The sequence below is a fragment of the Hypomesus nipponensis genome, chromosome 12 (assembly GCF_054491055.1).
Source record: "Hypomesus nipponensis isolate SF chromosome 12, ASM5449105v1, whole genome shotgun sequence".
Taxonomy (NCBI): Eukaryota; Metazoa; Chordata; class Actinopteri; order Osmeriformes; family Osmeridae; genus Hypomesus; species Hypomesus nipponensis.
The window spans coordinates 1,956,815-1,971,672 of record NC_140372.1 but is presented as its reverse complement, the minus strand read 5'-3'; the positions used below and the strand labels follow the sequence as shown (position 1 = coordinate 1,971,672).

Sequence of the window (14,858 nt, the reverse complement as noted above, 5' to 3'; positions counted from 1 at the left end):
CCCCGGCTCGCCCTCCCACAACCAGCCTGCCAGACTCCCATGTCCTCTTATCCTCCAACCAGATAGGACTGTGTGTATACAACATAAATATTTGTTAAAACTAGATTTATTGTTAGTTTCATCCTCAGACTGTTTCTGTTCATTTAAGAAAGTGAGTCAAGGTCTGCGTTGTAGTGATGCTGTAGGACTCACAGTTTACCGGAGTGAAACGGCCTACACTTCATGGTAAATGTGTATACCACACACTGTATACAAGATAATGAGTCAGTTCCAAGGAACTCTTCACAGCAGTCTTGGATGAGGAAAGAGGAACTGGATTTCAACCACATTTAACCAATTACGCCTGGAAGGAAGTGTCCATATAAGGAACAACAAAGGCTTTCCTAATGACAGTGTGTGTTTCACAGTATGCAGCAGCATCATTAGTCACCGGGCTAATTCATAAAAGAAGAGGCGCCACAGATGTGAGTAACAACCTGAAGAGGGAACATTTCCCAACCACACAGGCCACTGGGTCAGTGTAATGCAGAGTTCCTGTCAGACTCAAATCCAACACTGAATGAGGGAATTAATACAAGGCTGACAATAACCCAGACATGGCAAATCACACAACATATACTGTTTGTAGATATATAGCATTGTCTAATATATTATCTATGATATCATTTGTATCTAATATAACCTATAGCTGACTAGAAGGATGAAAACCATTCTCCACATTGTGGCAGCTGTAGGCAACCCTTTACCCAGTCAGTGTTCAACCTTTCACTCCTCTGGCAACATCAGAAGCGGCTTTGTAACCTGATCTGTCCCTGACACTATAATCCAGACGGCAGAGGACATTAGGGAGGAGAGAAATCTGAGCCTGGATGTAGGGTTCCACACAGAGGGGATTTGGCTCCACAGAGCTGCTCCTTCAGGCCGTGTGTGGTGGAGAAACAAACACCCATCTTTGGAGAGAAAACGGACATTAACAAAGATCGATGTGGGTCGGTTTTGTATCTCAGCACAGTCCATCTATAGAAACATGCATCCGCCCCATCATCGCTGAATGCATAGTTTCATAATGGCCGCAATGAGAATATAGATTGTGTTGAAGTTCTAACCTGCTTATGTTCCAGAGTACGTTGGTAGGCTAGAGCTAAAATCACATTTGTTATTCCACGAAACCGTACAGAAAGCACAAAGGTATAACCAGTGACAAGGGCCAAAGATCTGCCTCATAGATGTTTTCTGAATGGCGTCTGCCCTGTAGTTGCTGTTGTTATTCCATGTTCTCTTTGGTATGCCAGTAATGCATGCTCCTCTTTGCTTCTCCATAGAACAGGAATGCTGGGTATGGTAGACAGGATATCCACCACAGCCCACCCTGCTCTTATCAGAGCACCTTCACTTCCCCCTCAGCACACTGATGTGAGTGGCTTGATCATTCAGGAAACCTTCCCGATCAACCCACAAAGCCGGCAAAGCTTTCAGGAAAACCAAAGTGAAAGATCTCTCCTTGTACGAGAGTTTTGTTTATCTGTTTAACGTCTCAGTTTGTCACAGGAGTTATCTTGCATTGGGAACTGGATTTTACTGCAGCGCTATATACTGTGTTTGAACAACTGGTATGAAAGGCAGGAACATGGGAGGAGAGCTATAAGTACAGCAGACAACTGTGTGTTTGTTATTGTTCAACTGTAAATGCACTGATAATAGGGCAGGCTTGTTGGGACAACAATAAAGCTAAACGAACGGGGGAGGGCTATACCTAAGGAATGCTTCTAGAGAACATAGATCATATTACAAAAACATCTTGAGTCTAGCCAACCTATGTAGGGTTGCTCTATGCATTCTTATAGGCCAATCTGCCGGTTTGGCATACTGTAACAACGGCACGTGTTCAACTTCTTATGTCCTGTTAGTGTTTGTTAACAGTTTGCATCTGCATGGCCGTCCGTCTGTCTGTTATAAATATTGTCTATATATATCTGTTGTGATGTGAATACAAACATGTGAGATACTGTCTAGTTGTCCCTGCACACGCGATCTACACCTAGGTTGACTTGTTTTGAATCATAAAACAAAATAATTTAGCTACACATCGCAGTAGGCCTACATATACTATGGCAAAATAATTCACGCCACGATCAAAAAATACAAAAGGCCACGAGGATTAGAATATCAGCCTCCGGGTCCATTATTCTTAATAAATGTGAAATAATAGACTCAGCAGATTTTATTGATCTGACAAAAACTGTATTTAAATTGCATTTGCCTGTTTCCTGCTAAACGATGGCGCGTCCATTCTAATTGTTGACATCGGCTAAGCATCACCGTGGGGTGATCCTGCCACCAACTTCCATTTTAGATTGAGACAAACCAATTCCTGCTGAAGGAAACGGCATACAGAAAGGTACATTCAGCCTGGCTTTCACTTCCACACAAATGGGAAAAGTCAATGAGACTCATATGTTCTCCAGTTGTTTTGCTACGCCCATCTTAAACATCTTTATCGCTGGACCCTCCATCCTGACCTGACCTGTCAGTTCTCATCGCCCCCTAACCACAGCGCGGTAGTTGGGGGGGAGGGGTTGGGGGAGGGGTAAAGAATGTTCGGTATGCGCGGGCGAGAATAAAACTGAGCGAGCGGGGAACCTGGCACGTTTTTTTTTTGCTACGAACTTACCTGTTACCTTGAAATGTCATTATTACAAATGTCCAACGATGCGATGATGCGCCGTTCAAATATGAAAAGCACAGAATGTTCCTATTTGATTTAGTTTGCGGTATTATCTCACACGCCTTTCAACGTGTCCTTCGTTTGTAGAGTAAATGGTTTCGTCTGTAGTAGGTGGGACTCTAGAGCGGTCAGCAGGACGTCATAGATCAATGAACCGAACGAATTTCAGGGTTGGACACACGGCGGGGATTACAGTAAACTCTACCCAAATGTACAGATGTGACAACGAGACAAGGATATCGAAAAGGTTTTTTACGTACACCGGATATTTATTCTGAAACTGTCAATATGCGGATTTTTTCTAAACCAGCTTTTGGATTTTATTAAACAACCCCGAATGTAGCTTTATCAGATTGCGAAACAGTTTCAATCAGTAGTATACAACAAGAATATTCAGGATGATTTTTGCTAATACTGCCAACCCATTGAAGACCGCTTATCGCAAGCAGGTAGGCCAAAAAGCTGTGCGCATAGCACTATCCGGTGCCTTTTCCAAGGAGACAGGACAGACATTCACTAGAACGACAACACAAAACAAGCAGCCATGAACTGAATATACATACACCTATACTGAATATAGCTATGAACCGTGCTTTTGTGACCGTTATGGTTTTTTTCCTACCAATTTAAGGTGACAGATGTGGGAATGATGCACCTATTCAGCGGCGGGAGGGAGAGGGGTGTAGGAAACGAGGGGGGTAGGAGGGTGAGAGGAGGACACGAGAGAGGGAGAAATGGTCCATTTGGGACAAGTGTACAGTTTGTTTTGTTGATCATTAAAGGATAACATCCAGCACGTATTACTCCCTTACGACCACGGATACATTTCTATCTTCGTGTGAGCTATAAACCCTTAATGGGACTTCCGGACACGATTACAATTTATTCGCTTAACCAGTTACTGTAATTTGATGTAGAACGGACAGCACAATATCCTGCTTTTAAACAGGACATTGGCTTCAGGTTTCCTCTTTATGCCACATCACCTGAGTGCACAGTCTCTGCTCGTGTCTCTGCCAATGCGGGTCAGTGTTCTGGACTGAACACGCATGCAAGCATTCATGCATCCTTAATGATGCCTTCTCAGGTGTTAATATTAATGCAGGTGCTTTTTTCCTGCGTGTCTTGTCAGGTTTGTATGTGTTAACAAGGAGGGGGCTGTTGTGTGTTCTATGGACAGTCTCCTGTCCCTCATGGGTGATCTCACCTGATCCTGGAGTCGGTGGTTCAGTGACTTAGAAAGCGGAAAGATGAAACCATGCAGCTGGTCTGGTAAAAGGCCTTGTGTAATGAGTAACCCAATCATAAGGCTCTGCTTAGCTTAGGTTGAGGAGGTGGTTCATCTGAGGTTCATTTGTGGTGTTAGTTGGTTTAGATCAAGTGTCTTAAATGTGTCCCTATGTAGGCCTTGTCATTCACAGTGTATTACACTGTTTCTCTCTAGTTTTTGTCAGTTACTCTTACTAATCGTGTGGTTGTAGCAGCACCAACTACTCACAAACCCCGTAACATCTCCCCTGACTGACCGTTAAACAGTTCCTCTTTGCTCGAGCTCGGTATGTGTTTGGTTTCTCCTCTGGTAGTTTCGTTCTTTCCCACCCGGGGACACACTCCCTTTGTGCTGGAGAACAGCCGCCAGCCAATCACAGATGACATATGACCGCTGCCATGACGTGGGGCCAGCAAGCTGGTTGGGCAGGAGTTATTTTCATGAATGAGTAAGAGGAAGGAAATGTTTTGTAGAGGAGGAACGGGGTTTGGCAGCGATAGTTGAGCATGTGGCTGTTAGTTCCCTGTGTGACATTGCTGTGGTGTTTGGGAGACACAGCACAGAAGCACTCTGGTCCTTGTGTTTTGGGGACATCAGGTGTTGGGTGCGAGTGACTGGGGCTGGGTTAGAGAGCTGCTGCTGATTCACCCCCCCCCCCAGCTGAGAGGCTCATTACTGTCTTAAATAGTTGAGTGTTCAAGAGTGTTGTCCTTTAGCTGTCCTTTCTAAAATGTTATTTATAATTTTCTTTGTTTTTATTGATGTTTCTTTCTTTATCTGCCACTATTTATTTACCGCTTGATTGTTTCCTTTTTTTAAATAAATAAAGAAACGCCCTCAGAAGGCCTCGACAGTGAAGAGCTCACTGTTAATGAAAGGCATCATTATGATTTTGACTATTATAAAGAATAATAGTGTCGGATGGCTGAGCGGTTAGGAAATCGGGCTATTAATCAGAAGGTTGCCGGTTCGATTCTAGGCTGTCAAAATGACGTTGTGTCCTTGGGCAAGGCACTTCACCCTACTTGTCTTGGGGAGAATGTCCCTGTACTCACTGTAAGTCGCTCTGGATAAGAGCGTCTGCTACATGACTAAATGTAAATAACCCGAAACCTTTTAGGACCATAAAAAGACTCTTGATATTATGCAGGGTGGTTGTTAACGAAACTGTCAGCGTAGGTTGAAGTGTGTGTGTGTGAGTGTGGGTTGAGCTGACCCACATTAGTTTGTGAGTGTGAGATGACATCATTTGTGAATTATTTGTGTGTGTGTGTGTGTGCAGTCCTACCCTATGGCCCCAGGGAGCCCCAGTACAGTGAGCAGCAGTAACAGCAGCACCACAGGATGGGATCAGCTCAGCAAGACCAACCTCTACATCCGTGGTCTGCCCCCTGCCACCACTGATCTGGACCTGGTCAAGCTCTGCCAGCAGTGAGTACGCACACACACTCACACACAAACTAACACAGAAACACACGTAGACACACACATGCAAGGACACACACACAAACACTTACACAGAACAAAAACACAGTCTAGGGAGCTAATAACTTGCTGTGCTTTTTATACAAATACCATGATTATACGTCAGATCAGAACCCTGCAAAATGTACACTGTTATGAGACAGCTATCAAATGTTATCTGTCTCTCCCATAACCCTCTCTGGTTCAGCGGTTGCCATGTTTAGGTGGTTATCCCCCTTCATGTGGCCCTTCTGGATTACTAGCATATGGAGGGAGGCATTCAACCATGTTACCAGCGGCAACAGCAGCTGTTTTTGTTTTGCTCGTGTTTTGTTCCCAGTGGTACTCGGTAGAAAGCAGAAATGAAAGACTCTTTCTTTTGCAATACGGCTCAAATGGAGATAGCATGATGCATGTCCTAAAAATATCCCTTCTGCTAAATGTGCTGGATAGGAGCTGGCTTCAACATGGTTGTTTAGTGGACAGTTTGGGTTTGGATTAAGTTTAAAGTAGCGTAGAAATGATGCACTAATAATGATGATAATAGTAATTTGTTCATCCAGCTGTCACTTTTTAAAATCCAAAATAACGTTCAGAGGGACGTTGTATGATGAGTCTGCAACCTCCTCCCCCTCCGTACAGTAACACACACAGGGATAGCATGCCAGCTTTCTGTTACTAGGTATATTGTTTTGGTACCAGTCTCCTGGGCCCTGGGCTGGCTGGTGTGCAGCTGTACTGCAGTGGCCAAGACTAGTGGACGAGATGCACTAAAGACAAAGGCTCATTTCAAACACCATGAAAGTGAATAAGGAACACGGGTTGTAACTTTTCCGTCGTCGTTTTTGTATTCACAGATACGGGAAGATCGTGTCCGCTAAGGCAATCCTCGATAAGACAACAAACAAATGTAAAGGTCAGTGTGTTTGTACCAGGATTGGGTGTCAGGAACATGCTGAGTGGCAGGAAAGAGTTCTAAAGGTAAGGTCATGTGATGGTGTGCTGAAGCCTGTTCTCCTGAATGGCAGGTTACGGGTTTGTAGACTTCGAAAGCCCAGCGGCCGCCCTGAAAGCAGTTCATGCCCTGAAAACCAGCGGGATACAAGCCCAGATGGCTAAGGTGAGGAATTAGTTTTCGCCTGTCTGCCTGCCTGCCTGCCTGCCTGCCTGCCTGCCTGCCTGCCTGCCTGCCTGCCTGCCTGCCTGCCTGCCTGCCTGTCTGCCTGTCTGTCTGTCTGTCTGTCTGTCTGTCTGTCCGTCCGTCCGTCCGTCCATCCATCCATCCATCCATCCATCCATCTGTGTCTCATCCACGTTTATCTCTGTGTCTGTCTTGTCCACGTGTGTGTCTGGTCAGCATCTGTCTCTGAGTGTGTCTGTGTTAGCTGACGAACTGCGTGACAGCACGGTGGTCACATGACCCTGGATGCCTATCTGCTCTGCTAGTGACCTCATGTTTGCTGCTGAATGTCCTCCCTCACTGCCAGATCCCCAGCCCATAACACGCCTCTCTTTCTCTCACCCGTCTCCCAAAATCCCACTCACCCTTTCATAGCTTAGCACTCACTATTAGCTGTTAGCATTCATGCTAATTAAGCTAAGCAGTTAAGCACAGTGCTGTGATTATATAACCTAGCCACACCCAGTTAGCATTCTGTACGCTAACCCTTCACAGTTTGACTAGAGGTCGTATGGCTTAGTTTTTTTCACTCGATTCTTTAATCAGAGCGAAGGGTTGGCTATTCTGCTCCGACCAGATGACATTTGGAGAGTTCTCCTTGGTGAAAAGTGGAATTTCTCCCAGTCAGCGCATTTCCCCTGGTCCCTGCCTCTCTTCCTGTGTTTAAATGCAGAGCAGGGAGTTCATTGATAAAGGGCTAGCCTTCCCCCAGAGGGACCTAGCATGCTGTGTCTGTCTCCTGTGTTTCTGCAGAGGCTAGCAGAACACAGGCCGCATACAGCTTCGTACGCCTCCAGGCTGGCTGGGCTGGGAAGCCTCAGAACAATCTGATGTGAAGTCAGTAGGTGTGAGTTACTCAGGGAGAAACTAGTGGCCCCACCAGCCGCTCTGGAAGCACGACACAGCCAGCTCCTGGAGAGCCTCAGCCAGAGCAGGCCTGCGCCGTGTTCACCGTGATCTGTCACTGTCGGGGGCAGAACAAAGCTGTGTTCCTATGATGTGTTTTTCTGTGAGTGTGTGATTGTGTGTGTGATCGTCTGTTTGTGAGCATGTGTTAGTGTGTGTGTGTGTGTGAGTATGTATATGTGAACCTGCTCTCTCTACCCCTAGCAACAGGAGCAGGACCTCACCAACCTGTACATCTCCAATCTGCCTGTGTGTGTGGACGAGGCTGAGCTGGAGGCCCTGCTGCGGCCCCTGGGCCAGGTGGTCTCCACGCGGGTCCTCAGGGACTTCAGCGGGGCCAGCCGAGGGGTGGGCTTCGCCAGGTGAGCCTGCGCTCCAAACAGCCACGCAAAGCTAGGATGGGTCACGTTTCTTGAGAAGAACTTTTAGGTTTATTTTCTAACAAGAACTTCCTGATATTAGTCCATAAATCTAGAGGTTTGACAGGGAAATGAAATAAATCCTATATCTGCAGCCGACTCAGGACAGTGATGAACATGAGCAGTCGTTGCGTTTGGGCTGAATGCAATGATTGGACTGGCTACTTGCCTGTTGTTCTCCTGGCAGTGGGACAGCGTTCACAGGGCGATCAGTCTTTTAATGTGTGAAGTAAGTTGCCTTCGTCTCTCTCCCAGGATGGAATCCACTGACAAGTGTAATGCAGTGATTTCTCACTTCAACGGGAAGTTCATCAAGACTGCTCCTGGAACTCTGGGTAAATATCTAGACACATGTTGGTTAATATCTAGATATACAGTAAATGTAAATTCAATTGAGTCATTTAGCAGACGCTCTTATCCAGAGCGACTTACAGTAAGTACAGGGACATTCCACCCAAGGCAAGTAGGGTGAAGTGCCTTGACCAAGGACACAACGTTTGGCACGGCTGGGAATCAAACCGGCGGATGAATGATCGTTGTTATGACCATAATGATAATCATAATAATAATAATAATATGATGATGAGGGCTATGATGGTGATAGTAATAGTGGTGGTGATGGTGAGGATGGAGCTGATGGTGATGGTGATGATGATGGTTATGATGGTGATAGTAATAGTGGTGGTGATGGTGAGGATGGAGCTGATGGTGATGATGATGATGATGGTTATGATGGTGATAGTAATAGTGGTGGTGATGGTGAGGATGGTGAGGATGGAGCTGATGGTGATGATGATGGTTATGATGGTGATAGTAATAGTGGTGGTGATGGTGAGGATGGAGCTGATGGTGATGGTGATGATGATGGTTATGATGGTGATAGTAATAGTGGTGGTGATGGTGAGGATGGAGCTGATGGTGATGATGATGGTGTTCCTCCACAGCTCCCTCTGAGCCTCTGCTGGTGAAGTTTGCAGACGGTCAGAGGAAGAGGAGTAGCCACAGCCCCTTCATCCCCAGCGGGCGCACCTGGACCAGGGAGGGCGACCTGCGGCTGGTGAGAAGCCTTCATTACTGTTACCACGTCACATTGCCACCGCTACAAGTGTAGATCCTTGAATGAGAATATAGCTCAGTTGTAGTGCTTTGAAGGCTGCAGGTTCGAAGGTTACGTTGCTTTGAATAAAAACATCTGCTAAGTCAACACATTGTTATTCTGATGGTTTGTGATGTTGAGGTATGGTAGCGGGACAGTAAGGTAGATGCCTTATTGTCTGTATACAATACAACAACATTTAATTTGGCAACTCAGACATCCACAAGAGCGCGAAAACATACAAATGAAGTGTGTGCTCAGAGCTGGGATCTCTCCCAGCTCTTCCCTCTCATTCCTGCAATTTCACTCCCTCCCTCCCTCTTTCTTTCTCTCTCTCTTCCTCTCTCTGTCTCTCCCTCTTTCCCTCCCTATCGTTCTCTCTCTCTCTTCCTCTCTCTGTCTCTCCCTCTTTCCCTCCCTATCGTTCTCTTTCTCTCTCTTCCTCTCTCTGTCTCTCCCTCTTTCCCTCCCTATCGTTCTCTTTCTCTCTCTCTTCCTCTCTCTCTGTCTCTCCCTCTTTCCCTCCCTATCGTTCTCTTTTTCTCTCTCTTCCTCTGGTGGTGAACGTGGTTGTGTGTTGTGTGTTTCCTCCAGGGTGGGGTGACTCTCACCTATGACCCTTCAGCCGCCATGCAGAACGGGTGAGTTCCAGGGCTGGGGGGAGGAAGAGGTCTCAAGATCTCATTGAAATGGGAAAATCTTTTTTTAGTCGCGGATACAGCTCATTTTTTTGTTTGAACCTGTCGAACCTGAAATTGTCGTGATTCAAATACTTTTCAACCGTATTCAGAAGTGCTTGGATGTGTCTACCAGACCAGATGTTTTGATATCTGGATGAATTCCTTCACCCAGGTTTTATCCGTCCCCCTACGCCCTGACCAATAGGATGATTGCCCAGACCACCATGTCTCCTTACATGTCTCCAGTCTCCTCCTATCAGGTACCGGGGTTTTCTACTTCTTCCAGAACCTTCCGTGACCACATGGAACCAGACTCAGTGTTCTGTTAATGTGCTTAGCTGAGCAGACAGTGTACATCTGTCACGGGGTTTAACTGTTGTCCCTCCCTTTGTCCCACCTCTCCCTCCTTCTCCTCTGCCCCTCCCCTTTTATTTGCCAACCTTTTTTTTCCTCTCTCTTTCCCCTGTATCACCCCCCTCCTTCCTCCACCATCTTCCCCTTTTCCCACCCTTCCCCTCTCTCATTCTCTCTCTCTCGTTCTCTCTCTCTCGTTCTCTCTCTCTCTCGTTCTCTCTCTCGTTCTCTCTCTCTCGTTCTCTCTCTCTCGTTCTCTCTCTCTCTCTCTCTCTCGTTCTCTCTCTCTCGTCCTCTCTCTCTCCTTGGTGTACCAGGTCCAGAATCATTCTTGGATGCAGCACCAGCCTTATATAATGCAGCACCCGGTAAGAGAATCGTCCTGTCCCACTCGTGTCATCACTGTATTTGGTGAGAAGGGCAAATGTCCAGCAGTCAACACAGCGGCCGGTAGAAAAACACAGCATGTTACTTTAATCAGGTCTTGGCTGCTGACTTGGCTGAACAACCCTAACCCAATGTGGGAAGAGAGAAGAAGCCCCTAACCCAATGTGGGAAGAGAGAAGAAGCCCCTAACCCAATGTGGGAAGAGAGAAGAAGCCCCTAACCCAATGTGGGAAGAGAGAAGAAGCTAGCGGAGTTCAGTTCCAGGAATCACGTTTTCCACTGGGTGAAAACTGATCTGATGTTTATTTAGGGATGGGAAAAAACACAAATGGTTTAGTCTGAGATCTCTTTCCTATTGTTTCTTTTTGTGGTGGTGATGTTGTGGAAGAACAAAACAAGGAGATTCTCCCCTTCTCCTCCTCCCCTTCTCCTCCTCTCCTCCCCTCCCCCCTCCTCCTAGCTGTGAACAATGTGAGTTGAATTACACCTGAGTCAGTAGCCTGTCGTTCAGCAGAGTCTCCTGGTCTGTCTGGCCTTCTGCTCCCCAGCAGCCAACAGGAAATGCCAGCAGCAGCCGTGGTCTTATGACTGAGGCCACTAGCATCTCCTGCTAACAGATGGTTTGCAGTAGAACAAGTGTCTATGTTGTATCCACAGCACCCCCTCCCTCCCCTTTTTTCTTCATACTTGGAAATGGTACATTCCCTCAAGGGCTTTTGCTTTATAGGGAAAACCTCCTATTAAGCTTGGCTTGTGTAAGCGAGGGACAAAAAAAAAAAATAGTTAAACAAATTCCAAACCAACCACACCCCACTTCGCATTTCTCTTTGCAAACCTTCATGAATATGCTGAGGTTTAAATCCACTGTTGAATCTGACCCAGAAAATCGGCCATCATTAAAAAGAACATTTGTGAAGGCGTCTAGCTTTTTGCCTACTTGACTCTAAAATGACTTCCTCTCTCTCTCCTTCCTTCTATACTTCTCACTCCCTTTCTTTCTTTTTCCTTCCCTCTCATTCCTGCAATTTCACTCCCTCCCTCTTTCTTTCTCTCTTCCTCTCTCTGTCTCTCCCTCTTTCCCTCCCTATCGTTCTCTTTCTCTCTCTCTTCCTCTCTCTGTCTCTCCCTCTTTCCCTCCCTATCGTTCTCTTCCTCTCTCTGTCTCTCCCTCTTCCCCTCTATCGTTCTCTTTCTATCTCTCTTCCTCTCTCTGTCTCTCCCTCTTTCCCTCCCTATCGTTCTCTTTCTCTCTCTCTTCCTCTCTCTGTCTCTCCCTCTTTCCCTCCCTATCGTTCTCTTTCTCTCTCTCTTCCTCTCTCTGTCTCTCCCTCTTTCCCTCCCTATCGTTCTCTTCCTCTCTCTGTCTCTCCCTCTTTCCCTCCCTATCGTTCTCTTTCTCTCTCTGTCTCTCCCTCTTTCCCTCCCTATCGTTCTCTTCCTCTCTCTGTCTCTCCCTCTTTCCCTCCCTATCGTTCTCTTTCTCTCTCTGTCTCTCCCTCTTTCCCTCCCTATCGTTCTCTTCCTCTCTCTGTCTCTCCCTCTTTCCCTCCCTATCGTTCTCTTTCTCTCTCTGTCTCTCCCTCTTTCCCTCCCTCCCTATCGTTCTCTTTCTCTTCCTCTCTCTTTCTCCCTCTTTTCCCTCCCTATCGTTCTCTTCCTCTCTCAGACAGCGGTGATGTCTCCCTCTGTTGACCACTCCATGTCGATGCAACCGGCAGCCATGATGACTCAGCAGATGGGTCATCTCTCATTGGGTGGCAGCGGGGCGGTGAGGAGCATTCTGGGAAATACATGTGCTCTATATATAAATCAATACCTATACTTGAGAAAGATTGTAAACATAGTTTAAGGGATCGTACTGGAAAACAGCAGGTCGGCAGATCATTTTTTTATACCTATACCTTATGAACGATTACGATATTCTGACAATAGGCCTTGAATAAACAAACGTCTAATTCTCTCTCTTTTCATGCTTCAGTACATTTCTGCCAACGCTGCTGTTCATGGTGGCTACGTCCCCCACTACCAACACATACAGACAACCGTAAGGAAGCACCTCTCTTTCCACAAGACACTGTGTCACAGCCCGTGATGGTGGTAACTAACATTCAACTGTTCCCTCCCCAGGACAGCGCATCACAACAGCAAGTGGATTCATCCAATAACTCCTCTCCCTACAGCCAACAAAGCAAGTAAAAGTAAGGTACGAGTTCAGTTTAGTTTGAATGAATCAGCATTAAACATCCAATAGGGTGAAGTCGACTCAATCACTCAAACAATTAATGGAAAAACATGTTTTAAAGGCAGGGTAGGTATGTTTCGTGAAATTTGCAATTTTACACTCCTTTAAAACACATGAACACCTGACTACTGCCCGGAGGTAGACAGACAAGTAGCCTGTCCAATCATTCCATTCGGTCCGAATGCCATCCAATCATTGGTGCCGGTCTGACCTTAATGATTGGTCATGTTTATCACAGTCCTGTGACGCCCACAGATATCGGATTGATTTCACTTCACAGTCAAGCTTTTAGATCAGGGGTGTCAAACTCTGGTCCTCGAGGGCCGCTGTCCTGCATGTTTTAGATGTTTCCCTGATCCAGCTCACCTGATGTTAATGAATGGTCGTTATAACAACCCATTTAATTGAATCAGGTGTGTTGGAGCAGGGAAACATCCAGAACATGCAGGACAGCGGCCCCTCGAGGACCGGCTTGTGACACCCCTGTTTTAGATGTATTGGTTGCTATTGTTGTGTCCAAAACAAGATGTGAAGTTTATTTAAGCAAATATGACAAAAAAGTGCTTCACAGCAACACGACCTACCCTGCCTGTTATTGAGGGCATTGACCCAGTGGCATCCCCTTGGTCCGGGGGCCCCATGGCTGTAAGCAGTGCTGATGACTGTGATGATGGTTGTGGCACGGTCGTGTGTGTGGTGTTAATCTTGTTGGTTGTGTTGACCGTGGCAGATGACCTTGGTGCAGTGCTGAAGGTTGTACGACCACGAACGGTTTCAGACTCCTCTGATTGGACCAGACCCAGGAAGTCTTCGGACAGCTTCAACCAAACATCTGTGCGTGCTGGAATTATGTAGAACGTCTAGGATGGAGACTGACTAACGTGTAAATGGACAAAAAAAAAAAAAAAAACGGTTATTATTCCCATTAAAAAAAGAGACAGGAATATTCTTTTTTATTTTGATAACAAAAAACAACAAAAAATTATTATTTTCTACCTGGGATTCTCAAGTGGATGTGGTACACCCACTGTGTGATGTGATGTTCTAAATGCATGAACCTGATTCTTTTCTCTCCAAGGCTTCAGTGATTTTATAGGTAGTTTATTAGTGAGATATATGAAACATTTTGCTTGCAAAGAGTGTTTATTAGGTGAGGTGTTACTGGTTTCAATATGGTCTTTCAGGTGTCCTTTGAAGTAGGCCTGTAGGCTTTAGTGAAAATCAAACGTAGGAGGATAAATATGTGATAAATGCTGACATTTTTCCAAATGGATGATAGGTTGGAAAATGTGCCTTCTTTTTTGTCACATTAACCATTCAGAAACTCACTCACAAAGTAGGCCGACCTAGGGTTGGAATATTTTTATTAGTCCAAATTAATTTACTTTAATTTTTGGCACGATCAAGGATGTAGGCTCAACCCAGTCTGTACTACACTAACAAACACGGCCACAAGACAATTTGATATCCAAACACATCCATACATGCAAACTTGAAATGAATGAGATTAGCTACATCGTGGCAATATCTTTTATCTTTTTTTATATATCTCTTTGAGAGGTAATGTTAACTAAAAGCTTTAGTCACACATGAAATTATAATTCGTTACAAAAAATATATTAATACTGAGTCTTTCAAAAGACGTTTGCTCTGGCGGTCAATTTGGCCGAATATCTACCTCAGTTTGATGTCGGCTGGAAGGCCAGGGTTCGCAGGACTAGCCCGCCTTGTCTGAGAGGAAGGGCAGCAGAGCTCAGGAGCTGGCCAATTAAGATACATCTTTTCTGACTTCAATTTCTTCCTTTGTCCTTTTTAAAATACAGCGCTTCACCTTCTCGTTCTCTTCACCGTTTTTAGTATCTTTATTTTTTTACAAGGGGAGTGTAAAATTGTTTTCTGGTGAGTTAAAAAGCAAACTGATTCCAGCAGTAGTTGCCGAGTCACGTGCAATAAATGAGGAATGGTAACGGCATAACGACAGGATTTAAGCGGGATACAAACCATTTGATTCGCTTTTTATTGGTATACCATTGCTTGGAACCCAACTATGGAAGTTTGGATTGCTTTCACTGCGTTAATGCGGTTGATAAGCTAGCTAGCAATGTCTGAACCAAGTGCCATTCTGTGTTAGATGC

The 14,858-nt window shown here is 45.6% G+C and overlaps 1 protein-coding gene across 5 annotated transcripts; it reads left to right on the top strand.

Annotated features, from left to right (window-relative positions):
• Positions 1-2,866: 2,866 nt before the first annotated feature.
• On the top strand, positions 2,867-13,667 carry rbms1a (RNA binding motif, single stranded interacting protein 1a). Of its 5 annotated transcripts, none has more exons than XM_084667561.1 (14): positions 2,867-3,174; positions 5,278-5,426; positions 6,317-6,375; positions 6,488-6,579; positions 7,750-7,907; positions 8,220-8,299; positions 8,909-9,021; positions 9,655-9,701; positions 9,913-10,000; positions 10,412-10,462; positions 12,148-12,249; positions 12,460-12,525; positions 12,609-12,684; positions 13,454-13,667. In XM_084667561.1, the coding sequence occupies exons 1-13, from the start codon at positions 3,124-3,126 to the stop codon at positions 12,675-12,677; spliced, it is 1,125 nt and encodes a 374-aa protein (XP_084523687.1). In that variant the 5' UTR covers positions 2,867-3,123; the 3' UTR covers positions 12,678-12,684; positions 13,454-13,667. The 5 variants fall into 5 exon arrangements, with proteins under 5 accessions (XP_084523687.1, XP_084523690.1, XP_084523689.1 ...); XM_084667564.1 differs by having other exon boundaries at positions 2,982-3,174; positions 6,317-6,369; XM_084667563.1 differs by having other exon boundaries at positions 2,982-3,174; positions 7,756-7,907.
• The last annotated feature ends 1,191 nt before the right edge of the window (positions 13,668-14,858 follow it).

Excerpts from the sequence above, each read along its gene's own strand:
- rbms1a (XM_084667561.1), top strand. The coding sequence starts at position 3,124 with ATGATTTTTGCTAATACTGCCAACCCATTGAAGACCGCTTATCGCAAG. Across the intron at positions 7,908-8,219 it reads CGAGGGGTGGGCTTCGCCAG|GATGGAATCCACTGACAAGT; the intron begins GTGAGCCTGCGC and ends TCTCTCTCCCAG. Across the intron at positions 9,022-9,654 it reads GGGAGGGCGACCTGCGGCTG|GGTGGGGTGACTCTCACCTA; the intron begins GTGAGAAGCCTT and ends TGTTTCCTCCAG.